We start from the raw sequence: 27,983 nt of genomic DNA on the forward strand, positions 1-27,983 counted from the left end.
CCCCAACCAACCATCTCTCCGTTTTTGAACTGGTCGTTCAGAACCGCACCTTGTCCCTTTAATTGAACGTTGCAGTACGTTTTTTCGTACTGAACGCATCCCTGTTGTTCATGCGAATCTGCCCTCTCATTGGCTAGAATGTCTGCAAAGGCGGAAGTCAGCCGGGAGGAGGTGTTGTAGTTAGAGCTTTCTCGAGTCAAACAGTCTCAGCATAGACATTAACAATAATAAAACAAATCAGAAGTCTGATACTTGAAGTTTACGAGTTTAATATGGATACGAAGGAAGAGCCTGTTGGACAACGGTAAGACATTTATAAATGAGTTATACATGTGCGCTTTCGGTTTCAATTAAACATCGTCGACATATTCCAAGTGTTCTCGTAGCCTATTGTCTGCCGACTCCAAAATAACTTGGACATGCACACGAATGTACAGATACGAGATATCAAAAAGTAAAATCCATTTTTTCCACCCAAGTCTTCTACCAGGGGCGTCATGCACCCAAATCCGAGGGGGCACAAAGTATGTGCATTTTCAAACACCTGAAACTGCTTTTTCCTGCAATCTAGGGCCCAAAATCTTGCTTGCCTTTCTGAAGTCTACCAACCTTGCCAGCAGGCATGTGTAGCACATGGGGATGTGTGAAACGTACTCCTCAACCACTTCAGACTTTAGCTCGTTTTTCATGTGGCACTGACTGGTAAGATGTTTCAGGATGGTGGTCATGTGTGCTAGCAAGGCAGAGGTCCAGAGTTCGCGCCAGGTATGGTCCAAATTGGGATGAAGTGGTACTGGCTAAGCAAGCAACGTGACGTTGTTTACACATGCCAGCTAAGATAGTTGGACTAGCTACTCTAACTTGATTGATAGCCTGAAATGGCTTGTTGGTAGCAAGTTATGAGGTTGGGATATTGGAAACCTATCTGGGCTAGCTTAACCCAACTTGATCAAATTGTGGCTAGTAGTATTACAGAGAAATATATAAATATTTTTTACAGGACAAATCTGAGGGGGCACTTACCCCCGTGCCCCCTATGGGCATAACGCCTCTGTGTCTCTGCATTTAGATCTTGGCAATGGAAATTGTGCAACAACTATTAGACAACCTTATTTAAGTATATATTTTACTACATAGTTTTGGTTGAGAGATTCTTTATAGTTTAGGATAGGATTGAGCCTACTCAATTCACACATCTCAATATCATCAACTCATTTTGAGGCAGGATTAAATGAAGAGCCTAGTAAACCTGTAAGGTGCGGAGTTGATGGTGTCATTGACCTTATTCCAGGGGGTAGAGAGGACAGGATGGCTATAATTTGTGGAATGTTCCAAAAGGAATTTGTTTCAAAAACTTTGTAAAGTACAAGGTTGCCAACAAACAACGCATACAAAGTAGCATGATCAATTCACCTAGCTAACTAGCTGCCGAATAGGAATCAACTCACCACGTAGCTTATTCTTAATGTTTGTCCATAGGCTACCAGAGTGAAGACAGACATTTTTCAGAATAAACGTGATGAGTGAAAAATAGCCCACTCTCTACCCGGTATCTTATTCTGCCGCTATACAACTTTGTATGCGTTGTTTGTTGGCAACCTTGTTATTTACAAAGTTTTTGGAACAGATTCCTGTTGGACCGTTCCACAAATTATACCCACCTGAGAGGACATGTTCCATTAGGTTTCATTCATGTTTCCAAGGTCAAATTGACACTGCCTACAGTCAGTCATGCCGTTATGACTCCAATTGCATGGCATTGGGTCATTTCACGTAGTCTACCAATATGCCGGGCGGGGTAAATGCTCTATCTAAATATTGATACGCCTCGCTTTCGATCTACGGGTTTGGAACCTAAATTTTATATCGACGATAAATGATTTTCAAAAAACAAAAGGTTAACGAGAGGCCTAGTTCAGTCAATCTATATTTGGGTCGATTTACCTTAACCTTGAGATGTCTAAACTGAAGACCCATGGTGACAATATATTTTTAGGAAATTTCAGCTTGCAGTGCAGCATTGCTAACGGCTGTTTACGTTCATGACATTTGACGATGCGGGCTGTGGCAGAAGTAATAAATAGATTATTGTGGATTCTGTCACCGTGGACCTTGAGACACAACTCAAGTTCAGGGTAATTAGACCCAAATATAGATTTTGACTAAACTATGCCTGAACGACACATTGTATAGGGCTCTATCCTGTTCATGTGGAGGGCTAAAACAGTCACACAGTGTTTAAGTCATCAGGGAAGCTCAGAGGGTCAATATTCCATTTCAGTGATTCCCCAACATCTTGTCAACATGTGCACAAAACAATGGAGCAGATATCTTATACCAATCTGTCTGTATACATGTTTATCCATAACAAGGCCCAGGTGTCCTTTCGGTGTCAAAAATCTCTCAAATGTCAAATTGTGTAAAATATTTCCATTAATACCTGTAATTTATGACAGTATTTGTATGGCCAAAATGGCATTCCTTGAGATATACAATCATTTTTCATGTTGTCTTCAGGGATTGAGTTTAGGTCAATATATGGTCAAAAACCTCCAAATACAATTATGTTTTTAGACATATTCACAAAATATCTTGCACTCTCTTTTTTATAATTTCAAAAGCTAACAAACAGTCAGGCTGAGAGGCTCTGGCTCACTCAGATACCCCTCCCCCACTCTAGCATACCAGCCACCGAGCCATGAAGATCCCAGGAGCAGAAAAGAAGCTGACTCCAATGAACTGACCAATCAGCAGTCAGGGGGCCTGGCAGGCAGTGCACTCTTATAACCCCTTAAACACAACAACTGTTACTTTAAAAGCAACAAGTGTATTATGGGACAGTATGGGTAAACTGCAGTATTGCTGTGAGAGGCTATGACGTCACACTCCTATTTAATCTCAGAGCCTATACAAGACAGGAGATAGAAACACAATCCTCTATTGACAAACAAGATATTATTTTGCATAGTGTGGGCTGTAGCATTTACTTTTAAATTGTTTGAATAATTGAATACCAATCAATCATGGAGAATGCGCGGCCAGTGTTGGAGAAATGCAGAAAACCGTTCAAAACTAAAGCCCGGGGCTGCAAATCAAGCAGCTTCACATACACCTAAAATAACTCTGTGGGACTGTGGTCGGGTTCAGGACCAGTTCTTGCGGGAGCAGGTGGGAGTCGGACCAGAAGTCAGCAGGAGGGGGTGGACACGGTATGAAAAGCAGCCTGAGCAGGATGAAGAAATCAATCCTGTACTGTATTATATTATACTCTACAGGGGTGTACTTTGATGTCCAAACTTGTGCAACATAGACTTCTATGATTGGTTCAGATTCTGTCTGGACCAACCAAATTTGGCCTTGCTTGGTAGCAGAGCTCATTAAAATAATAGCCAGTATGTAGAATAATACCCAAATATGCAAAGGAGGATATTGCATATTTCTACCGTTTTGTGTACCTATTTAGGATACATCATGAAGAGAATGACATTCATATTCATAATTATGCATTTCTGTGTGGTACAGATCAGGGACCCATGATGAAATTCCATTACCGCATTTCTCTTACCAGGTGTAAGTCCACGTTACTTACTGTAGTTCTGCACACACCTTTTGAATCTTTTTGAAAAACGGGTCACATAAAAAAACAGAGGTAGATTTTATTAAAATTCTGTTACCGAACTTCGTATCTGCACAGTTCTTCCAGTAATGTTTGTTGTTGTAATGTGTTCAATGTAAATTGTTAAAGGTAGTCCTTGTCCATAGAGTTGTATGGTTTGTTAAACTTGAAATCAATGTTTTTTTTGCATACATTTTAAGTGAAAAATCTAAATTCTGTTACCATGGAAGTGCCCTTATGTTGCCTGTTACTTAGGGTAATTCTTTGAGAACACATATCTGACCATATTAAAATCAAACCGAGCACATTCTGTCACACCCTGGCCAATGACAAAACTCATTACTCTCACTTCATATTACCACAGCTGGTAAGGATCAATTACAGTTATTAAATAATCAATTACATTTTCTTTGGATAAACACAGATTGTGAGATGCTAAGGGACTGGGAGAACTCCTGAACCGTTTCACCCAGCCTGCAGTCATACGTGGAGATACACATTGCTTCTGTTTAAACTTCCTGTGAAAAGCCAGGGGGAAAGAAGTGAGGGCACAATCTCAGAAGCTCTCAGACTATAGAGGACAGGGGGACAATGGAGGACACGAGGGGGTCTGACTGTTGATTGGGGTCAGATGCCATAAACGGGTTAACAGAGCCTGCCTGTATCCCCGTGGTGCGAGGGAGGAAGCTAAGGGGAGGAGGCTAAGGGGAGGGAGGTAAGAGGAGATTAAGGGCTGTGGTTCAGGGAGGATTGTTTCCCTGCCCCCTCCCAGACACAGTGTGAGACGCGGTGAACACTTCAACTACACACTGAGGATCCTATATGCTGAATAAAAGAGAAAACAATTTAGGAAATACATTTTGTTCCATCTGTTTGTATGTGTGAGTTTGAATATTTAGCTATTTGCTTGTTCGGTTATGTAGGTGTGATGGACTAAAGAGGGGATCAGAGAACTTTGATGAAGAAGAGGGATAAACAATGTTTGAATTTTGTTTATCTGAGAAGGAAGTGAATATTACACTGTAGATAGTAAGTGGATGTTAAATATCTGGTTTGACTTTGTACACTGACTGACTTCACAGAAAAAGTATATTGAAATGTGTGTTGAAAGGGTTTTGGGCGTTTTGTGATTTGTTAGAATTTCACACATCGGAAAATTGGATTACATTTGTGAACGCAAGAAATCACAAAGGATTTATCTTCATGAATGAACACCTCAGTATGCCTTGCTCCTACACCGCATTGGTCTGTTCGACTTCTCTTCCTGCTTCATCACTTCCTCACCACTCTTTTTTTCTCTCTCTCACTTCCCTGTGTCCAGGTCGAGTACGGATCAGCGGAAGGTGCGTTCCCGGGATGCGGCACGCTGCCGGCGGAGTCAGGAGACAGAGCTGTTCTACGAGCTGGCCCATACCCTGCCCCTCCCCCGCAGAGTCTCCGCCGACCTGGACAAGGCCGCCATCATGAGGGTGACGCTCAGCTTCCTTCGCATGCACCACCTCCGCTCAGGTGGGCTCCCATTGGCCAGTCATGTCCGTGTCCTGTGAATGGTTGAGAGCCTACTTTCTTTACTACTTTCCAAGTAATAACCAACCCCCAAGATGGTGGTAGTCTAGACCCTTGAGTCGTAAAGGTGGTGACATGACGTAGGACACGTGTATTTTCTAATGAGGTGGGTTTTATGTCGTAGCAGGGGATACGAGTGAGGAGCGCGTCACAGATGGGGATGAGGACACGATGGATGGGTTCTACCCCCGGGCGTTGGCAGGCTTCATCATGGTGATGACCGAGGAGGGGGATATGATTTACCTGGGTGACAGCGTCGACAAACACCTGGGCATCCAACAGGTACATACAGACACACATGGTCTTGGTAACATCAGGGTCATGGGTTTGATCCCCACTGGGGCTATCCATATGAAAATGTATGTACTCGCTGTTGTAAGTCTCTTTGGATAAAAAGCATCTGCTTAATGGCATATAGTAGTACTATAGTAATATACAGTTCCACAGCTGTTGTGTGATTTTTGTTTACAGTCAGTCTGTATCCACAAAGCTCTAATTGAGTATAGTGAAGTAGAATGAATCCGTTATAGACTTACTAGAATGTCGACTGCAGACTCGATACAAAAAGTGTTCTCCCACTTAACAAATGGCAACGAGTAATGTCAATAATATTAAGTTATTAATGCATGTTTTACAAGGTTTTTATTCATGGCCTTTGATGAACAGTTTGGTTGTCCAATTGGTTAGTTCTATGTTGCATAATTGATTTAACGGTTTGAAATCATGAGGCGTTTTGGATATTTCAGTGTCTGACATGTGAGTTAAACCACACGTGATATGTGTTCTTTATACGTGCTTCCTCTTCTTCCTTCAAAATAGGCTGTGGTCTCTGAGAGCCCTCACGTTCTACAGATAAAACCCTTTTTTTTTACGAGAAGTCATCTCTTCCCCCCTTTCTTAGCTTACCTATCTTTTTATTCTTTGACATGCAGGCATGTAGTACAATCATAGCCGTTACAAATAATCATCCCGCAATAGTGAAACGGGAGCTAAACGTTTATGGTCCCCTAGATTACCCTGCAGAACAAATTTAAGAGTCTGGTCGGTTGGATTACCAAGAAAATGCAGACATCATCATGTTTGTAGAAGTTAGCAAATAGATACAAGCTACGAAGCACCAGGTGTGATATTCTCGGATTTGCAGTGCAGCTTTTCTTAATCTGCAGTTCATGGAAAAGGCGCCTGTGTGGCATTGTGTTGACATGGTTGTATTATTGTTGTTGTCCAGCTGGAGCTGCTGGGCCAGAGTGTTTATGACTTTGTCCACCCATGTGACCAAGAGGAGCTACGGGATCTCCTGGTGCCTAGGCCAGGTGAGACAATCTACCCTGTGTGTGTGTGTGTGTGTGTTCATCATGCATGCTCACACAGAGCTATAGGCCTAAAGCCTGGAACCTATTCTCTCCATCCCAGGTGTATTCAAGAAGAAACCAGTGCAGCAACACACAGAGATGACCTTCTTTCTTAGGATGAAGAGCACTCTGACTGTTAGAGGGCGCACTGTCAACATAAAGTCTGCCACTTGGAAGGTACGCCCCCCCCACACACACACACACACACACACACACAGCTGAGCCCTAATGAGTCACCAACACCCCAAGCCCCGTACACCTGCGTATTCCACACCTGCGTATTCCACACCTGCGTATTCCACACCTGCGTATTCCACACCTGCGTAGGGCGTTAGGCTTGGTCTGTATACCGTTCGTAATGTATACCGGGGTATTTTGAAATATTCAATATCATCAATACCGTTAACAATTTGTAGTTTGTTTTTTCATAAATGTGAATATTTGTTTTTAAATAAATACCTGCAGTCAGCTTGAGCAATAAGTTAATAGATAAAGCAGATGGCGTCCTTCATTTTGCCTGTTTCATTATTGTTTTCATTAAGAAGTCGTTCCCCAAAGCAGTTGATTGAGCCAGTCACATGGTATGTTGTTTACAAAGAGCACACTGAGCAAATGGAAGCTTTGTGACATGACGTGAATATCCATCTTCACACTTGAAATGCACAACTAATGCTGTCTAGCAAAATATCTTATAACTATACATTTAACTATCTAAGATGTGCCATATCAATTCTCTTCAGCTCTGCATTTGGTTTGCTAACTTCCTCTCTAGCTAAGTTGCTAGCTTTCAAGATTTACAGCAGAGACGAACAATCCCCTACTTGATCAAGATCCCTGTTGTCTAATATTTGTTTTGTGCATGCAGAAAAAGAGTAGCCTTTTGAGTATAACTTTATGAGCTGGGCTGTCTGTTCTTGCAATTCGTTTATGTCCGATTGCGCTTGTTAGCATATAGCTAGTGTCCGCTATGGAGAGAGAGTGCATACAAGGGACTGCTATAACGGTAATACCATGTACCCCGCTATGGTACAGGATTGGTATGAAGGGAAAGGGGGATATCTAGTCAGTTGTACAACTGGAATGGGTCTTCCGCATTTAACCCAACCCCTCTGAATCAGAAGGTCTGATCATCTGGATATTGGCCAACCCTATTCGGCCGTCTTTCATCATTCAGTGAGATTCATATGTTGCTAAGACATTAGAGAAACATCTGAGCTATAAACATGAGATGTGTTTTGGATTCAGAAGGCCAGGACACTTAATCCATCTGAAAGGTTAGGTAGGACAGTCTGGCTGGCCTAGATATCAGGGATTTGTCTCCATTCTAATGATGAGACGTGGGGATTAACCATATCTCTCTGGTTTATGAGTCTGGTTCTCTACTTAATCCAGCCTGCCACTCTGCCTTACTTTCTTTCCTATCGGAGCGACTATGGCTTGCCTACATCATTGGAAGCGTAGGTGGTGTCCCCTCACCTTCATTTCTCTTGGCTCATTTCTGCTTGGCTCAGTGTCCAGCATCGAGAGGTTGATCCAGGGGATTACAGCTTTATTTTTGTGAAATTTCTGGACTTTTTGGGGAGTAAAACTGTTTGATTTTTAAAAATACTATTTTCCCTAACCTTAACCCCTAAACCTAACCTTAACTTAAAACTCTAAAACCTAACCCTTAAAATATAATTTTTTTAAATTCTGTGCAAGAAAAAAGTTATTGTTTTCCTACCTTGTAAGGACGTTTGGGTGAATTGTTAGAACATTGGGGTCCTGATAAAGTAGGAAAACAAGTGTACACACACACACACACACACACACACACAGGGCAGGGGTCCATCAGTGATCATGACTGTCAGAAAGCCTTGGCCCAGTTACGCTCTGGACTCCTGTAGAGGTGTGTGTAAACAGTGTTGACTCAGCATTTGTGTTATTGGGGTGAGTCTGTTCTCACTCTTGGCCGTGTTACAAGGGTGTCACATCCCATTTTTATATTGCTGTTCCAGTATACTACTGTTCCTCTCCATCTCTATGGTTATTTGGTCTGCGCCAGAGCTCTGGTCTGAAGTAGTGCACTATATAGGGAATAGAGCTCTGGTTAAAAGTAGTGCACTATATAGGGAATAGAGCTCTGGTTAAAAGTAGTGCACTATATAGGGAATAGAGCTCTGGTTAAAAGTAGTGCACTATATATAGGGAATAGAGCTCTGGTCTAAAGTAGTGCACTATATATAGGGAATAGAGCTCTGGTCTAAAGTAGTGCACTATATATAGGGAATAGAGCTCTGGTCTAAAGTAGTGCACTATATATAGGGAATAGAGCTCTGGTCTAAAGTAGTGCACTATATATAGGGAATAGAGCTCTGGTCTAAAGTAGTGCACTATATATAGGGAATAGAGCTCTGGTCTAAAGTAGTGCACTATATATAGGGAATAGAGCTCTGGTCTAAAGTAGTGCACTATATATAGGGAATAGAGCTCTGGTCTAAAGTAGTGCACTATATATAGGGAATAGAGCTCTGGTCTAAAGTAGTGCACTATATATAGGGAATAGAGCTCTGGTCTAAAGTAGTGCACTATATATAGGGAATAGAGCTCTGGTCTAAAGTAGTGCACTATATATAGGGAATAGAGCTCTGGTCTAAAGTAGTGCACTATATATAGGGAATAGAGCTCTGGTCTAAAGTAGTGCACTATATATAGGGAATAGAGCTCTGGTCTAAAGTAGTGCACTATATATAGGGAATAGAGCTCTGGTCTAAAGTAGTGCACTATATATAGGGAATAGAGCTCTGGTCTAAAGTAGTGCACTATATATAGGGAATAGAGCTCTGGTCTAAAGTAGTGCACTATATATAGGGAATAGAGCTCTGGTCTAAAGTAGTGCACTATATATAGGGAATAGAGCTCTGGTCTAAAGTAGTGCACCATATAGGGAATAGGCTGCCATTTGGGACGTAACCTTCCTCTTGTATAGAATAATCCTTACATTCCTTCATTTTCTTCTAACACGCCATGTCAAGTCCCACTGTGAATGTTGCTTAACATAGTCAGTCGGCCCTGAATTGTCTCTGTAACAGGAATGGGCAACTGGCGGGCAGCCCGCAGCACAGCCCCCCTTTTTTAAAGGCCCTCGTATCACTTTCCACACAACAACAAAAAAGCGAGCCACTGTGGCCCCTCATGATGAGTTGTGATTTTTTTTTTTGTGGCCCCCACCCCCATCAAAGTTGCCCATCCCTGCTCTACAACATTCACATTGGGACTTATGGGTTCTGTTGCTCTTGCATGTGCCCTGTTATGTAAATATGGATAGTCATGCTTATCAAACTAACCTTCCTGCACTCTGTGGCCCCCAGGTGCTGCACTGTACAGGCCACATGCGTGTGTGCTGCAGTGACGAGGACTCGTCACCCCCTGCAGGCAGCTTCATGATGGTGCTGTGTGAGCCCATCCCCCACCCGTCCAGTGTGGAGTTCCCTCTGGACCGCAGTACCTTCCTCACTCGACACAGCATGGACCTGCACTTCACACACTGCGAGGGCAGGTGAGGCTGAGCAGACACACACACACACGGGGTGAATTCATTACGCCGATTCTGTTGCAAAACGTTTAGTCTGTTGCAAAACCTTTTAATCCAAACGCTCTTCAACGTGATGTAAAAGCTGTTGCATTCTTAAATGGAAGTAGTTCATTTAAATGTTCTGGTTTCCACACGGTGCCATTCCAATATGACAAGTCTGAAGTATTGGGCACAAGCTGCACATCTATAAATGATCAATTCTTCCATGTTCTAAAGCAGGGGGCACCTTTTGGTTTTTGCTCTAGCACTACACAGCTGATACAAATAACCAATCATCATCAAGCTTTGAGTTTGGGAAACCCTGGGGTTCCATCCAAATCTTTCCAGAAAGAGACACGACTGAACAACAATTTTCATTTGAGAACAAAACGTAACTCAACAGCATTTGAAGTAAACAGTTTCGGTTGCAAAACGTTTTGTAATAGAATTGGCTGCAATGGATACACCCATAATTAAACTAGACTGAACGTTACACTCACTTTTAGGCCAATACACACATGCATAGCAACGGAAACCTCACACACAAACACACACCCTGTAAAGGGGATTGTGAAATGAATAAAAGCAGGGGTTGGAACCGGTTAAGGGAAAAGAGTGAACTAATTAGAGGAAAGGAAACAACCGGAAATGAAAGTGATCTCTAGTGTTTCCAAAGAGAAAAGTTATTTTAAAATCATGAGAAACAGTTAATAATAGGATTTTTTTTTTTCTTTTTTAAATATTCAGAATATCTATTATATAATTCTGTTATTCAGTGAAGTTCTGATGCTAGTAATAGCCTAAACACATTCCAAGTCATACCATGATGTTCAGGACATCAAGCCACCTAAACGTTCACCCCTCTGTCTCGATCTCTCCCTACCCGTTATGTTTTGCTTCCAACCCCTGGATAAAAGAGAAGAGTGACTATAACCGCGATTAATCATAAAATCAATTCGGTTTCATACAAGTTTCAACGGGAGACAACCTCCAGCATAGAAAAGTCTGCCTGGCCTCCTCGGAGAAGGCCCTTATATCCACGATCAGCAGACAACTGTTCAGTCTTCAAGGTCACTAAATCCTCCGACTCCAACTAAGACAGTAGCCTTAGCCACTGTCGACACAGATTACCAGAAAGTATACCATCAGCACTTAAACAGGTCAAAGGTTTAAGAAGTAAAAGGATATCAGTAGTCGGTTACAATATAATTATAGACTAACAGAAAACGACTTAACCAAACATGGCATTAACATGATGTTAACATGGGGGTACATGTCTAATTCCGGTTTCACCTCCCAGGGGAATGCCTCGGTCCATGTCTCTCCGCTTATACAATTATATTTAGAACATATCATTAACAAATCAAGTTCAGAAAATCGTGAATGAAATAATTTCCCACTACACACAAACAAACAGATCGCTGGAGATCGCCATCACCATACCGTGGGAGAGTTTATAACCATTGTTTGTTGCCCACTCTCAGTGGGGCTCATTACAATAACTCATAACTTAATCTGCTAGGGTAAATTAATCATTTTATACCATTCCCTCTTGCAAAACTACCATACTGCATCATCGATGGGTTGTTGACTACAAGCTGACCTCTGACCCCCTCCTTCTGCTTCCCCTGTGTTGCCAGGGTTGCAGAGCTAGTGGGATACGAGCCAGAAGATCTGATTGGCAAATCTGCCTACGAATTCCATCATGCCCTGGACTCGGATCATGTGACCAAGAGCCTGCACATCCGTGAGTCTCTGAGAGCAGGGTGTCTGGATTGTAGGTGGAAGGGCCCATGCTAAAACATTGGTTTCACCGAGCTAGTCTCCTTTGTAACATTATCATGTGACATATACCAGTACCGTGAGAGTCAGTGTAACACTGTAAGGCGTTATGCCAGTGAGTGACGCATAAGTAAAATGACACTGTGTGAGTACTGGGGACGACGTGTTGTTGTGACAGCTGTTGTCAGGCGGACTTGCTACTGCTCAGCCTTTCCTCCTGGGCGTCTGGGAAGCAGACTGAACAGTAAGGACAGAGAATGGAACAACTACTGCTAGACTGCGTGAAAACACAGGGTGTTTCTCAATTTGCAAACTACCGTGAGAAGCGCTTCCACTCCCCCTACTGTATTGCCTCACGCTGCACTGCCCATTCACTGAAACCTTCTTTCAGCCAGCAAAAATAGAGACGAGACCACACAGGCAAAAATGGACCTAAAAGTAATGTTGTTCAAGGTAGATGTCAATTCTTTGTGGGTAGCTAGCTAACAATTGTTTGTGACTGTCGGGCTAGCTAACAGTAGTGTCAAGTGCAGCGTCTGTTTGCTCCTCATTACACACCACGGACCAACAAATATTCTTTACATCAACAACGTAGGAATCACTACAAAACTTATTGTATGACCTCTTATAGACTACATTAGGCCCAGCCTTTGGAACTTTGGTTTTCCTAGATATGGCTACTATATTGTGATCACTACATCCGATGGATCTGGATACTGCTTTTAAACACATTTCTGCAGCATTAGTAAAGATGTGATCAATACATGTTGATGATTTCATTCCTGTGCTGTTTGTAACTACCCTGGTAGGTTGACTGACAACCTGAACCAGGTTGTAGGCACTAGTTACAGTTTGAAGCTTTTTCTTGAGTGGGCAGCTTGATGAAAGCCAGTCCATATTTAAATCACCCAGAAAATATACCTCTCTGTTGATAACACATACATTATCAAGCATTTCACACACATTATCCAGATACTGATCGTTAGCGCTTGGTGGTCTATAGCAGCTTCCTAGCAGAAGGGTCTTTAGGTGAGGCAGATGAACCTGCAGCCATATTACTTCCACATTATTTAACATGAGATCCTCTAATCTTTACAGGAATGTGGTTCTGAATATAAACAGCAACACCTCCACCACTGGCATTTCTACATTTTCTATAAATGTTATAACCTTGTATTGCTACCACTGTATCATAAAAAGTTTTATCTAACTGAGTTTCAGAGATAGTCAGAATATGAATGTCATCCGTTACTAGCAAATTATTGATTTCATAAACCTTGTTTCTTATGCTATGTATGTTAACGTGGGCTATTTTAAGCACTTTTTTCTTTTGGGATGCTTACTTGTTTTCATTGCTTTACAGGGAAGCTTAGCAGAAGTAGATATGCTCATGTTATTTATGTTAGTAGGGTGAGCTGCACACAGTGGACTTCCTCCTAGGGCACACTGCCTCAGTGCTAACAGTATAATGCTGGTTCATAGGCACATGATTACTGCATACAATAGCTGTAGGATCAGCAGAGGCATTCAGGGCAGTAAGAGGGACAAATTAGTTTAATTACATTGTGTCGACCAACACCCCTGGTGTAATGTCCATTTGCTGAAGCATTATGACAACTCTGCATCACAACGGTAGGGATTAACTGAGCTGGGCTTGGGTCATTGATAAGCCATTGTCTCAACACAGCCTTATAATGCTGTGAAAGGATCCAGGAACCCAAATGATTTGGATGGATCCCATCCTCCTTATAAAATGTGTTTGGTTGACAATTTCGATACCTTTTGGAAACCAAAGTTACACTCATTGAGCTGCAATAATCACGTAGCCAGTTGTGAAGAGAAAAAATCCTGCTAAAAGCGTTCAATACCGCGTTTCAGAGAGGCTACGGGTCCAGATATGATGGGTCTTCTATTAGTGTCTAGCAGAGAGACAATCAGCTCTTTTAAAATCCAGTTTCAACTGTTCAGCGCTGCCCTTAGTAATGTCATTAAAACCCACATGGACTCCTGATGTAGTACATTCAGGAGCAGCTTATTAATGTCATTAAAACTCACATGGACTCCTGATATAGTACATTCAGGAGCAGCTTAGTAATGTCATTAAAACCCACATGGACTCCTGATGTAGTACATTCAGGAGCAGCTTAGTAATGTCATTAAAACCCACATGGACTCCTGATGTAGTACATTCAGGAGCAGCTTAGTAATGTCATTAAAACCCACATGGACTCCTGATGTAGTACATTCAGGAGCAGCTTAGTAATGTCATTTACTTCACCTCCGGGAACAGGACATTGTTTTATGAGCCCTGCTCAGCCTTTTAAGAGTGCTATAGTGAAGTGGTCAACTTGAAGTGTGGGTGTGTTTGTCTGTGTACGTTGATATGTCCACTGTCCCCCCCCCCCCCCCCCCCCATCCCAGTTCTGTCTAAAGGCCAGGTGTGCACCAGCCAATATCGTTTCCTGGCCAAGAGTGGGGGCTTCGTGTGGGCAGAGACCCAGGCTACAGTCATCTACAACAACAAGACCTCTCAACCAGAGGCTGTGGTCTGTCTTAACTTCATCCTCAGGTAATGCCTCACCTCCTCTCTACTCTCATCTCCTTTTTCATGACACATACGTTCACCCCTTTCCATTCTCCCTACCCTACATAATCTCTTTCTGTCTGTCTCTCTATCTATCGCTCTCTCTCTCTCTCTCCATCTCAGTGTGGTGGAGCAGGCAGATGTGGTGTTCTCAGTAGAGCAGACTGGCTGTGGGCTGAAGAGGGATCCTGTCTCTGAGGCCTCAGAGGAGACCTTGTGTGACAGTGACAACAGGAAGAAGAGTGACAACAGCAGCAGTGGAGAGCTCTTCCAACAGCTGAAGGAGAACCCAGAGGACCTCCTCCAACTGGCCCCTGTCTCAGGAGACCCCGTCACAGGTCATCCTCACACTTTAATTCACACCTTAGTACTGTACCATCTTGTGGTTAGTGTCTCCCCTGAGGTTGGGAGTTTGATCCCCGGGTCGAGTACCAAAAGATTCTAGGGCCTGAGGCCCTGCGACAGACTAGTGTACTAGTAGATCAAGCTGCCTCACGCGGCAGCCTCCTGCCCTATGGGCCATTCTGGCTCAGACAGGGCTGGCTTACTACATATTCATTCACTGTCACAAGTGCTCAAAAGACTGTTTGTGTCTTGACTTGTGTGTCTGTGTTTCTGCAGACTTTGTGGAGCTGTCGTTCAGCCTTCCATCAAGCCCTGACTCCGCCCCAGTTTTCCCACAGGACCTGTGCACCCCCGAGCTGTGGACGCTCCTCGCACCCATATTTGACAAGCCCACCTCATCATCACCAACACCAGCGCTGGTAATAACTTTAGTTGATTCTTAAATGTCAGTGAGGATACAGTATCTCCTTAGAGTCTATAACCTATGAACCCAATGTGTTCTCACTGATGAGGAGTCCACTATATATCTGTCCTCGTCAGATCCCCATTGAGGAGCTGCCAATAGAGGATGAGGTGGAGAGGTTGTTTGCCGTCTGTCCAGAAGAGGTCGTGCAGAAGGAAGACCAGCCTGAGGTACATGCAGAACACACCCGAACATTTAATGATGAGCATAGTTCTTTCCTATTTCTTCAAGAAGTCAAACTATTTTGAGAGGGAAATTAGGAAGAAGGAGCCTATACCTGTGATTGAGCAGTCTGTCTCCTGTGCTGGCAGGACGTGGAAGTGGTTGATCTGGACATGCTGGCACCGTATATCTCCATGGATGATGATTTCCTGCTCAGCGTCCAGCTCCCTGAGACCCCTGACAGCCCCTCCCCAGAGCCCCCCACTGCTACCAGGAAACGGTAAAAATCTACTCTATTCTACTGACCCACTGCTGTCTGGGTCACACCAGTGAGAGAGACGAGACGCCCGGTTGGCTTGAGTGTTTTGGAGGGACAGACAGTGGTGTTGGGTGTTTTGGAGGGACAGACAGTGGTGTTGGGTGTTTTGGAGGGACAGACAGTGGTGTTGGGTGTTTTGGAGGGACAGACAGTGGTGTTGGGTGTTTTGGAGGGACAGACAGTGGTGTTGGGTGTTTTGGAGGGACAGACAGTGGTGTTGGGTGTTTTGGAGGGACAGACAGTGGTGTTGGGTGTTTTGGAGGGACAGACAGTGGTGTTGGGTGTTTTGGAGGGACAGACAGTGGTGTTGGGTGTTTTGGAGGGACAGACAGTGGTGTTGGGTGTTTTGGAGGGACAGACAGTGGTGTTGGGTGTTTTGGAGGGACAGACAGTGGTGTTGGGTGTTTTGGAGGGACAGACAGTGGTGTTGGGTGTTTTGGAGGGACAGACAGTGGTGTTGGGTGTTTTGGAGGGACAGACAGTGGTGTTGGGTGTTTTGGAGGGACAGACAGTGGTGTTGGGTGTTTTGGAGTGAAAGTGTTGCTGAATGTTAACGTTCCTAACTGTAACTTCCACAGGAGCCATGAGCAGGATGAAGACATGCCCTCCCAGCTGATGAGTCAGGACAAGAGACTGAGACACTCGGTGTCCCCCATCGAGCAGGAACTGCTTCTCAGCTACACCCTACTGGTGAGGAGGGGGTTTAGGGTGGGGTGAGGAAGGGGGTTTAGGGTGGGGTGAGGAAGGGGGTTTAGGGTGGGGTGAGGAAGGGGTTTAGGGTTGGGTGAGGAAGGGGTTTAGGGTTGGGTGAGGAGGGGGTTTAGGGTGGGGTGAGGAGGGTGTTTAGGGTTGGGTGAGGAAGGGGTTTAGGGTGGGGTGAGGAAGGGGTTTAGGGTGGGGTGAGGAGGGTGTTTAGGGTTGGGTGAGGGTGGGGTGAGGAGGGGGGTTTAGGGTGGGGTGAGGAAGGGGGTTTAGGGTGGGGTGAGGAAGGGGGTTTAGGGTGGGGTGAGGAGGGGGGTTTAGGGTTGGGTGAGGAAGGGGGTTTAGGGTGGGAGTTGAGGACAGTGTATGAAATGACTTAATGAACAATGATGTGCTATTAAAGTTGAAACTGTGTGTGTTTCAGGACTGCCTGGAGGATACAGACAGCCCAGAGTTGGAGCTGGGGCCACACCCCCGCAGGCGGAGTCAACTGCTGACGGACAGGGACCCCATCCTCGGGGAAGCCCAGGGACGATGTGATACCGCAGGTACAAACACACAGACACAAGTCATGGTACTACTGTATCTTAGGCAAATATTTAGGCTTCATGTGTGGCATTTGCATACTATGTCATACCGTACCTACCAAATGCACTCTTGCTAATATCTACTGAAATAGGTGATGACCAATCCAACTCAGTTCATCTCCTCTTCCCCTTCTGTCATGTTCTCCCCCAGCCTTGATGAGGGACCTCTTCTTGTCCCGCCCACCTGACCCCCTGACCTCCTCTCTGACTTGAGGAAGCAGCTGCTAATCATCCCCTGCCAGCTGCAGAGTTCTGAGATCATGGCGCCTCAACAGGATTCACACACTCCCCAACCAGACGCACGCATTCTCTCTGCCAGCACCTCCAACTCAGACTTCCTCACGCTACCCAGCTATGTCCACAACAGCCTGCTATGGTTTTCTGCGAGGATGCCTGTAGCTTAAGAAACCTTGTTCCTCCTCTTCTCTCCATTCTTGTATGTCTCATGTTCTAGGGGGTAGGTGGCAGTATTAGGTTTAGCCCCCCCTCCCCTCTCATTCAGGGTTGATAAAAGTGTTCTCCTCAGTTCTTGCGAACACTTGTAGACTTTAGTCTAAACTCTACACTTGACCCAATGGTGCTTCCGAGGTCAGAACAGACTAAAAAAACACACGCACAAATCAAGCCTAAGACACGTCCAGTAAATCTGACAGAGTGGTGTTTTAGGACACAGTAATGACCCTTCAGTTGGTCTACTGTTCTTCAGTACGGTATGTGGACCTGGCAGTCTGTACGGGACCTTTAGGTTTATTATTATGATATTATTTTGTAACAAACGCACAACGGTTATAAGATATTCCAATATTACCTCAGAACGATCGTCTATGGGTCATTTTTATAAGGAAGGATCAAATGAATTACTAACATCCCAAGCCATTGCTATTGAGCAGTTGGATGCAGTACTTACACCCATAACAGTTACCTCAACAGATAAGCTGTATGTCACGTACTCGACTGCCATCTCTTTCCAACCAAACAGACAAATGATTTCAATGGCATCTTTTTACTTAGTATTTTTATATACTTTACATGCTAGACTTTAGAAAGGAAAAAAACATGTATTAAATGAATGTTTTGTATGCTCGCTTATGGACTACTATTGTATAAACCGCAATGTTTCCGTTGCTTTTATCATGTATTTCTAAGTGGTGCAAGATCTTGTCATATTCAAGCAGTAGTTATTTCTTTTCAGAATATGGTTGCTCTTTTGCAAATTCAGTGGAAACAATATCTGATATACGCCTTTTGCGCATTCATTTCACGTACTGTAAAAATGATGACTTAACATCTAATCAATTACTCCCCCGTTGTTGTCTTTATTATGAATCTATCTTTTAAGAATAGAAAGAGATTGAAAGATAATTGGTTTGAAGCACACAGGATTTATTTTACCTGCATGATTATAGGATTATTGCATTTGCAATAATTAAATGATCCTATGGTGGCGTTAGGTTCATCTCTATAGATTCATCAGAATGTGTTAGTATTGTTTGTCCGCCCAGTATGATGAAAGAAGCAACATAGCCTTCTCACCTGTACTAACCTGTGTAAACCTTGCCCTCCATATATTTCTGAGAGTATTACGTGTTTGGGGTGCCATTTGAGCTTTGGTTTTTTTAAGAATGTACTTTGCTTTTCATTACAAAATAATAATCTTCAATAGCAGGGTTGCATGGGGTTAAACCCCCCCACTTTAAGTGACTCCAATAAAATGATTGAAGTACATTGATCTAATATTTTGTAATAAACAGTGATATAATCTAATGAAGTTAGATCTATACACTTTTTAAAAATATATATTCCAATAGGGGAGCAGAAAGAGAATTTCTCTCTAATCAAGTGGATTATTTATCAGTTTTTAATCAAGTAGTACAATTTATAGTGAGTATGTTTGGCAAAAAATGTTATTATGCCCACCTATTGCCCTTCAAAATGTGTTTACCTACGGATGACACGTCTTTCCCCAACCTACCCTATAATGATGTAGGTCTACAAAACATAATACTTCTGTTTATAAATTTGGCTTATATCATAACTTTCATTTTCAAACACTAGTCTTTGTCTGTACTGTTTTGCATTGTATTATTCACTGAATAAACTGAAATAGATATAAATGCACTTTTTATTCAAGAGGATGTAATGTAAACAAATACTGCCATCTTGTGGGGTTTATGGTAGATTGATATTTTCGTAGTGTAGGTTGCTGCCTGACTTCGGATTGCAGCTTGTTTCTTTACTTGATATTTAATAATGCTAATCTCGGAAACCCAGAACTAAACAAATCTCAGTTATGTTACATGCGTCTGTCCATGAGAGATTAGGTTACTTCTGACCTAGTTTTATTCAGTTAATGTAAAGTTTATGCAGGGGCAAGATTATGCAGTACCCCCAGAATAGTTAAATTGTGTAACGGTGTAGTCTACACATTAGTCGTTCTAAACACAGCACACCATGTGTAAATAGCATCACCTTTAAGTCTGGCGGTGCCAAATCATTTGAACATGTCATGAACATAACACCCATATGTATAATGGCCACAATATTTCACAATAGCTACAAATTAACTGGCACTTTAGAGCAGAGGTGTCAAACATACGGCCCACGAGGGGTCCAATCCAGCCCGCGGGTGGTTTGAGTAAAAATAATAATATACAGTACATATTTTTTGGGCGGTGGGGGAAACAAACTCCATATACTTTAAAATGACTAAAACCAAATCTAAACTGTGTAAAATGATAATGGACCTACATTTAGTTTCTTGACTGTCCAGCTCACTAACAATCACAGAAATGAAGCTAGACAGTCAGGGAGCTTAGAAAATGTAAAAAACGATTGATAGGACTATTTTTTTTTGCAAATTTTAACATGGCAGGGAATTAGAAAAATGTTCAGTGCGACTTCCGGACCGTGTTGAAGACCGAATGCACCCCCCCCCCCCCCCCGGCGTAAAATGAGTTTGACACCCCTGCTTTAGAGGGAAGGTAAAGAATGCTGTGAGACCCACACTGATGCTGACTAAAACCTGTGGAATTATGTTCTATTACATATCACTTCCTGCTTGAAACTGTTTGATGGGGAAACAACCATAATGCACCAACTCTGTTTTGTCAATGGGTCTTTCCATTCACTAACTACAACCTTAAATCAGGGCTAAACACAGTAATTTCTCAACTGATTCCAGTAAATAGGTCAGTATAGTAGTTCTGCATTCCTCATAAGCGGATGTTGTACTTCTCCATTTGGACACAGTTAGCAGGCTTGACAAGTTAAAGTGAGTCTACTCCACTTCCCTCACAGTGCCTTGCCCTGGCCATCCTGCTTGTACAAAGTCCTGTGTAACATAGCAGAAGAATGAGTTGGTCAGCATGTCAGATCCCATGTTACAACTTTAGTTCAGGCAGGTCAAAGGGGCAATTAGCAGTTGCTACAACCATTGTTAAACTCATATGTACCTGTTGATTCTTGAAGAATATAACTTATAAATGTGTCATGAGCTTAGTTCAACTGTCATACCCCATCAGAACTCAAAATATAAGGGTCTCTATTGAATGTAAACTGAAGCGTTTACAGATTCCGCCAATGTAAAGGTCATTTCCGATTGAGCAGACATATGCAGCGGTTACCGTGAATGCAGTCTATCACGAAATATGTAATGCTTCCGCTTTACAGATTGATTTGAGACCCAAGCTTGTTTTACGGCAGTGTTTGAAAACAAAATAAATGTAAACAAACACTATATGGCCTCAAAACATGGATAAAACTATCATTTTTATGTCATGGATATGAATTTCAGAGGTTACATTTCTCAGGCCCATCCTTCAGCTTTTTACTAAAACGGGGGTGGAGTTTTATTGTTTCAACTGCTGATTGCCGCTTTAAGCTGAAATTCCCACATAGAACTTTAACTTAATTATTCAACATGGAACAACAAGAGCTGGTTATTAGACTAGCTCTGTCTGTGCGGTGTCCCAAATGGTGCCCTATTCCCTATATAATGCCCTACTTTTGACTAGGGCCTATAGGGCTCTGGTCAAAAGTAGGGCACATTATAGGTAATAGAGTGCCATTTGGGTGCACTGTGTCTCAGATCAACCATGCGATCTACTTTCCTTTGACTAATTCTTCCCAGAGAGCACCATAACTGAGTAAGGCCAAGAGGTTTTACAATTAGAAACAATGTTGACGTTTAATCTTCTGCGCAATGCAATAATTGCAATATTATGTAAATGTTACATTACATACATACATTACATTTTTTTCTATTGAAAAGAAAAACAACTACATTCAATGTCTATAACAAATAATTACATCCTGGGGGTTTCTACCCCCAACCCTCCCCAAACTCTGGTCAATAATTCAAAGCAGATAGGGGAGAGGTGCAAGGCGGGAACAGGGTCGGTCTGCTGGTTTCTATATCGACGCTACAACTCTGCGATCATCGCAAATCATAAACCAACAAGAAGGACGTGCAGGTCCCTGTGATGTAACAGTAATGGCATTACCAAAGTCACCTCAACAAACGAGGCTCAGGTCCCATCACTGATGGGATATAAACCATGTCTCCATGGCAGGATACGTCTCATAACATTACAAACAGCCAATCAGAACTGGTGTGCTATGTATAAGGTTAAAACCTGAAAAGAAAGTTGATCCATGCTGGTAGGCTTGAATCCATATAAGTGCCTGAGCACATTATTTTACAAGTCAGTACATCATTGGTGGGTAACACAAATACGCCAGTCACTCAAATGTCCTTGTCATCAGGAAGTGCAACTTGTATGGCTTGAACGTCCACCTCACTCTGACTCTCTCTGGGACGGGATTGGATCTCCTCGTAAGGGGGTGGAAGGATCTCGGGGCTTTGATTGGATTGATGGATAAGGTGACTGGAATCTGATTGGTTGTGAGCTAATGATGGACCTGGAGCCTCCTGGGCCAATAGGAGCTGGGTGGGCCCTCTGCAGGGGGGCAGGTGTTGCCCCCAGCTCCCGTAGACAGCCTCCTCATACGTGGGCAGAGACACAGGCAGGCCATCCACCATCAGATCCATCTGGTCAGAGGAGCGCCTGCTGAACAGTAGAGACATGATCACATCACAGACAGCACTCACACAGTGGGTGGATTTACCTACAATCTTACTGACACTACATCTATGAAACACCCAGCATTGATGATAAGATGACTATCAAACCACTGAATTCCCTTCTTCCTCCTCCTCCACAGTCTTTCAACTTTCACTCATCAGATTATAAAGATGCTTTCATTACAGGATGTGATGCATTTCCAAGCCTCTACTGTACAAAGCCACTACAGCGCTGTAACCACCCTACAGAGCAACACACCTGATTCAACCAATCATCAAGACCTTGGTTAGCTGAATCAGGTGTGTTAGTCCTGGGCTGGAACAAAACCTACATACACTGATGCTCCGGGACCAGGGTTAGTAGTGACAACACCGCTATAGAGGATCCAGTCATATGAATATAGCTGTGTGAGTGACAGGGATAAGAGCCAGTCATATGTGTTTACCTGTGTGAGTGACAGGGAAAAAGGCGGGACTTGATCACCAAGCAGGCCGTGGTGGTGAGAAGGAATATGGACACGCCCACCGCCGTTGTGGCAACGTTGGGGAGTGAGTGGGCCACCTGGTCCTCATAGTTAACATGTCTGTCTGAAAGAAAACAACACAAACAATCAACACACACACCCATCAACTACCTACAACACACTTAGCTGTGGTCCAGTGCGTTAGTGTGTGCATTCACTAACGCCCCTGAACGCACACTGTCGCCCTGGACCAGAGCTACAACACACTCAACAAATACATTCAGTAAGTACACACGTCATTTAGGTGAAACACTACTGATACATATATGGACAGTATAAAACAGGGTCTCTCAAAGGGAGTCAGTCATGCATCTGCATGTGGTTTCCTATATCCATGACGCACTACATTTCCGTGAGGTTTAATATGGCAGAGGAAAGAGACTGGTTAGTTTGGTGACTTTGCTCACTTCCCGTTTCTTGATGCTGGTTTCCTGCCTCGATGCAGCACAGGCCGAAAGAGGAAGCAAGAGGCTCTAAAGTAGCATGTTAAGAGTCTGCTATGTCGGCTTTTGCATCTCACCAAGTAGGTCATTGACCTCGTGTGAAACTACAGGGTTGGTACCAGAAAGTTACGACAATCAAATCTTAGCACTTAACAGGCCACACCATCCTGTTAACCACCCTAACACACTGCTCAGCTCTAGTGCCACTCAAAGCTCATGTAGGCTATCCTCAAGGCCATTGAATCTATAGCACAACAGTCATAGAGTGGTATAGAGTGCATGCTTCCACTTGCCTCGTCCACATCCAATAAGACATGGGTGGGCAATTCCAGTCCTCGAGGGCCTGATTGGTGTCACAGTTTTGCCCCAGCTAACACACCTGACTCCAATAATCACCTAATCATGATCTTCAGTTTAGAATGCAATTTGATTAATCAGCTGTGTTTGCTAGGGATGGAGAAAAAGTGTGACGCCAATCAGGCCTTCGAGGACTGGAGTTATCCATCCCTGCATTAAGAGGACGAATGAAGGAGGGTGGTCATAGCATTGCTATTAATCAGCTTATGAGATGACTATGTGGAAGAAAGCCATGAAACATTTAAATCATCAACCCATAACCTCCATGCATGCATATAGCCAACCCGGAATCAGCCAAAGTAATTGTTAGGTGTCTGAGTTAATGCATTTACAAAGGCGGTGAGTGATTGACTACAGAACCCATCTTAAATCACACTGCAACCTTTGACCTGACTAGTTTACCTAACACTTATCTCATATCAGTCACTCATGGACATACTCCACACACACATGCGCTAGACCAGGGATGGGCAACTGGCGACCTCCTTTTGTAGGCCCGTGGATCCATTTCCAAAAATAAATAAGCTGCAATTTCGAAGTTTGGTTGTGTACATCAGCAGTTTTTCTCTTGTTATGTCAGTCACTGACAGTCACTCAATTAGCCCATTGAGTGCCATTTTTTAGATTGGTAAATTAGTATAGCAGCCAGCTAGCTAAACATATAGTAATCATGGTCTAATACTGACCAGGGGACCCCATTAATTTTGTTAGTCACTCTCACTCAGATATCATATTAAAAAATGTTTCATTTTTCTCTCTGTCCCATGGCAAAATGAGTAGGATTTCAGGAAATTAACTTGTGTCATTTTTTTTCTAAAATTGAAAAATCTTCCCTCCGCCCCATGGCAAAACATGTAGAATTGCAGCAAACCGTCTTTAAAACGGCAACATTTTATCTATGCCCCATGGCAAAATTGCAAGAAATGAACAATAAAATGTGAATGTTCTCTCTCTGCTGCCACTAAAATGTTTTGCTCGCAAAGTGGGGCTCTGACTGCATATGTGGGTATGGATGTGGGTACGCAGACCCGCGAGCCACTGCAGCCAATCATGATGAGTTCAGATTTATTGTGGCCCCCACCCCCATCAAAGTTGCCCATCCCTGCTCTAGTCCATTACACTAAGGGCAAAGGTTTACCCCTCCTCCCACTCGGCCGTGGTGACTCACCTGGTGTGAACAGACAGGTGGGCACGCTGGGGATCCATTTGCCGTGGCGGCAGCGCGAGCTGTGCACCTCTTTTGGGATGGTGTAACCGGGCTCACAGAAGTAGTAGATCAAGCTCTTCTGGGGGAATCCTCGGCAGGGGGAGGGCTCGCAGCGGAAGCCCCCATGTTCTGGCACCAGAGGGTGGCTGCAGTTCCCTTGCCTGCCTGCGGATGAGGCATACAGTTCAGTTGTTAGACCTTGTTGAATCTAACCGGCAGTTATTGTATTTCGAAAGATCTGTGATTCAGGTTGAAGAGGAAAAAAGCTTTTGGTAGAGAGTTTATTAATAGATACAGTCGTATGGATGGAGTAAGACAAGTGGAGTCTGGGAGGAGGAGTCTTGCAGGTCTGGGGAGAGGGCTAAGTATCATTGCAGCATGATGCAGGTTGTATGTCCAGATAGCTATATAATTAGCTCTTACAGATGGATTACAGCTTTTGGGTGCAGTGGTGACTGTTTCAACAAGTGCATGGTGTTGCAACTTGGATGCCTAGCAGAGGTGATGACCGGGGTGGACAGTTGTGGGTGGTTAAGGTGGGTGGTTGGGGAGGGAAACGGGTACCTGTGGTGAGGTCTGGAAGGACGACCAGGAGAAAGAGCCCGTAGCCCAGAGTGACGTGTCCACACAGCCATAAAGACTTCCGCCGCGCAGACATCAAAACAGTCTTCCTGCAGGTGCAATAAACAGAGGACTCAGTGCCCTGCAGATAGTCACGCACATACATATGCACACAAACAAGCATGCACGCATGTGCACACACACAGTTGCAAAATATCGACAAATATCTAAATCATGCACATGGAAAGCCTCCCCTTTTGCCCTAACAAAGGCAGGGGACAGCGATTCACAGCTGCAGCTACCATAAACACCCACAGCCTGACCCTGAATGAGTGAATCATTCCCTGACCCTCTAACCTTTCATTTCCAGAAACTGGAACTAAACTTGGGTTATTGTTTAACACCGGACATTTATCAACATAACTTATATGACTGGTAGTGTTTTTTTTCACCTGGCCCATATTTCCTCTCTTAGCACTGAATTTGACAAGAACACAAATCCTATGGCGGGTTTCGGAGCGCTTTCATATTGGGGGTGCAAGTCATCTCTGGAACAGCAGGGGAGGTCCCTGCAAACACCATGTGTGCCGTTCTCACATAGCCTACAGGTGTAGGATCTTAAATTGAGCCAGTTTTCTACAGCAGGAAAATAATCCTGCAGCAACAGGAAATGTGAATTATTATGTGGATTATAATTAATTTACATTTTTGTAGGGGTTGATACAATTTTCATAAGGGAAAATCCAGTCTGAAATTTTTAAACGTTAATTACAAATTTCCGAAGCCTTTTTAAACCTCAAACACACAACAAATTGTACATTTCCTGCATTGCTGGAAGGTTCTCCTGCAACAGAGTGATCACATTAATATCCTAGACCTGTATCTACCAGGCAGTGAGCTGTGACCACAATGTAGGTGGGTGGCATCTTACTCACCATCTCATTAAAAGATGACTTCTGTTCATGAACAAGCTGTGAAGTATGCCATTATAAATTGCTCCAGTTCCATTATAAAGCATTACTTTAAAACGCAACACTATAAAATGAAATGTAATAAATATCGATCAATACATTTACTAATATAGACACAATAAGTTGTCATCAACAAATCTAGTAAAAAAGAAACATGTTTTTCTCCTCTGTATGGATTTGGTAACTGTTTGTCTTCTGTGTGCCTGTAATGATTCCCATGTTTGATAGGTTAGTGTAGGTGTAGTATATGGCCAATATACCACGGCTAAGGGCTGTTCTTAAGCACGACGCAAGGCAGAGTAAAAATAAATGTTTTGTCATACCCATGGTATACTGTCCGATATACCCCGGATTTCAGCCAATCAGCATTCGGGGCTTGAGCCCTGAATGCTGATTAGCTGACACCCATGGTATACGGTCTCATATACCACAGCTATGACAAAACATGTATTTTTACTGCTCTAATTACGTTGGTAACCAGTTTATAATAGCAATAAGGCACCTCGGGGGTTTGTGATATATGGCCAATATACCATGGCTAAGGGCTGTGTCCAGGCACTCCACGTTGCGTCGTGACTAAGAACAGGCCTTAGCCATGGTAAATTGGCCATTTACCACACCCCCTTGTGCCTTATTGTTTAAATAACCCATGGGTTTAATGACTTCTGCTATGTGGTACTTCGCACTTTCTGCTCTGATTGTCAAACTACTCAGCTGCATCCCTGTGAGATGTTTCTGTAAGTGTCATACATGGATGACATTGACACACAGTAACACTTTTCATGCCATCCCACTCATCCAAGAGGAATAAACAAGTGATCAATTATAATATGACTCATACTACCTATGTCTTTGTGTTGTCATGGAAGTGAGGAAATATTATCAATGGTAATTTTATGCGTCCTATCAAAACACATCCAGGCACAAATTATAAGGAAGGACCTTGTAGAATACGGCAGAATATGGTAAGCAAAGGCTATTGTGTTAATCAAAACCAGGTAGGCTCATAGAAATAAGGCAAGTGTTTGTGGTACGTTCATGAAAAACCGACTAAATAGCCTACCAGCGCTCGCTGAACATAAATGCGCAACGGAGCTGAATGCACAGGTGCATACCCAGAAATCACCAGATATCCCCAAATAAATACACATGCCAAAACTGACGCATTTATACCATATCCAGAATGCTATTATTTCCAACCAGTCTAATTAAAAATCACAATTTTCTTTAGCCGAATAAACTCAACTCCCAATAATTCAAAAAAATATTCCTACAGCCTACATCAACACTCTGTCCTACAGGCTAGCCATATCCTACATATCACATGTTCTATTACTGGGGTTAAACTTATCTTTAGGCAAGTTTAAAAAAAATACTTGGCTAAATATAACCAATAAGGCTACTCACCTGTAGAATCTAGATATAGGAATATTCCGTCCGAGGACTAGTCCAAGATGGTATAAATCAATACTTCCCCGTCTGTTTGATATACGATCCGCTCGAGATTAATATCTCATTTGTTTTACTCGACAAATCTCCTCCAGATGAAATGGGGCATATAGCAACAACTGGATCTATTTCACAGCCGCTGACAATTGAGTCATCGCTCAGCTGTGTTTTTGACAGGAACAGAGAGACTTATCACAGGCTCCGGTCCCGACTACGCGCGCTGGTGACATTGATCGAGTTAGTTTTGCAGAGTGGGTGGAGTTGCCTCATTTTAGGCCATTCCATTGGTCGTTAAGCGACCTCTCCACCGGTCCATGCAAAACCAACTCCACCACTGTCTTCACACAAACCCCGCCC

At 43.3% G+C, this 27,983-nt stretch overlaps 2 protein-coding genes across 5 annotated transcripts; one reads left to right on the plus strand and one right to left on the minus strand.

Moving 5' to 3' along the window:
- The first annotated feature begins 122 nt into the window (after positions 1 to 122).
- Positions 123 to 18,795, plus strand: LOC115206129 (hypoxia-inducible factor 1-alpha). Of its 3 annotated transcripts, none has more exons than XM_029772743.1 (15): positions 123 to 304; positions 4,938 to 5,125; positions 5,307 to 5,464; positions 6,411 to 6,495; positions 6,596 to 6,711; positions 9,885 to 10,072; positions 11,728 to 11,834; positions 14,291 to 14,438; positions 14,577 to 14,791; positions 15,075 to 15,217; positions 15,339 to 15,431; positions 15,573 to 15,703; positions 16,321 to 16,432; positions 16,869 to 16,992; positions 17,183 to 18,795. In XM_029772743.1, exons 1-15 carry the CDS (start codon positions 273 to 275, stop codon positions 17,242 to 17,244), a joined length of 1,902 nt encoding a protein of 633 aa, XP_029628603.1. In that variant the 5' UTR covers positions 123 to 272; the 3' UTR covers positions 17,245 to 18,795. The 3 variants fall into 3 exon arrangements, with proteins under 3 accessions (XP_029628603.1, XP_029628604.1, XP_029628605.1); XM_029772744.1 differs by having other exon boundaries at positions 273 to 304; positions 5,310 to 5,464; positions 17,183 to 17,244; XM_029772745.1 differs by lacking the exon at positions 123 to 304 and adding an exon at positions 4,314 to 4,645.
- Positions 18,796 to 19,485: 690 nt separating this feature from the next.
- On the minus strand, positions 19,486 to 27,943 carry LOC115206130 (sushi domain-containing protein 6). Of its 2 annotated transcripts, none has more exons than XM_029772747.1 (5): positions 27,585 to 27,943; positions 25,210 to 25,316; positions 24,607 to 24,810; positions 22,561 to 22,702; positions 19,486 to 22,100 (listed from the first exon to the last, which is right to left on the minus strand). In XM_029772747.1, the coding sequence occupies exons 2-5, from the start codon at positions 25,301 to 25,303 to the stop codon at positions 21,776 to 21,778; spliced, it is 765 nt and encodes a 254-aa protein (XP_029628607.1). In that variant the 5' UTR covers positions 25,304 to 25,316; positions 27,585 to 27,943; the 3' UTR covers positions 19,486 to 21,775. The 2 variants fall into 2 exon arrangements, with proteins under 2 accessions (XP_029628607.1, XP_029628608.1); XM_029772748.1 differs by having other exon boundaries at positions 19,486 to 22,097; positions 27,585 to 27,911.
- Positions 27,944 to 27,983: the final 40 nt, after the last annotated feature.

The sequence above is a fragment of the Salmo trutta genome, chromosome 13 (assembly GCF_901001165.1).
Source record: "Salmo trutta chromosome 13, fSalTru1.1, whole genome shotgun sequence".
Lineage (NCBI taxonomy): Eukaryota > Metazoa > Chordata > Actinopteri > Salmoniformes > Salmonidae > Salmo > Salmo trutta.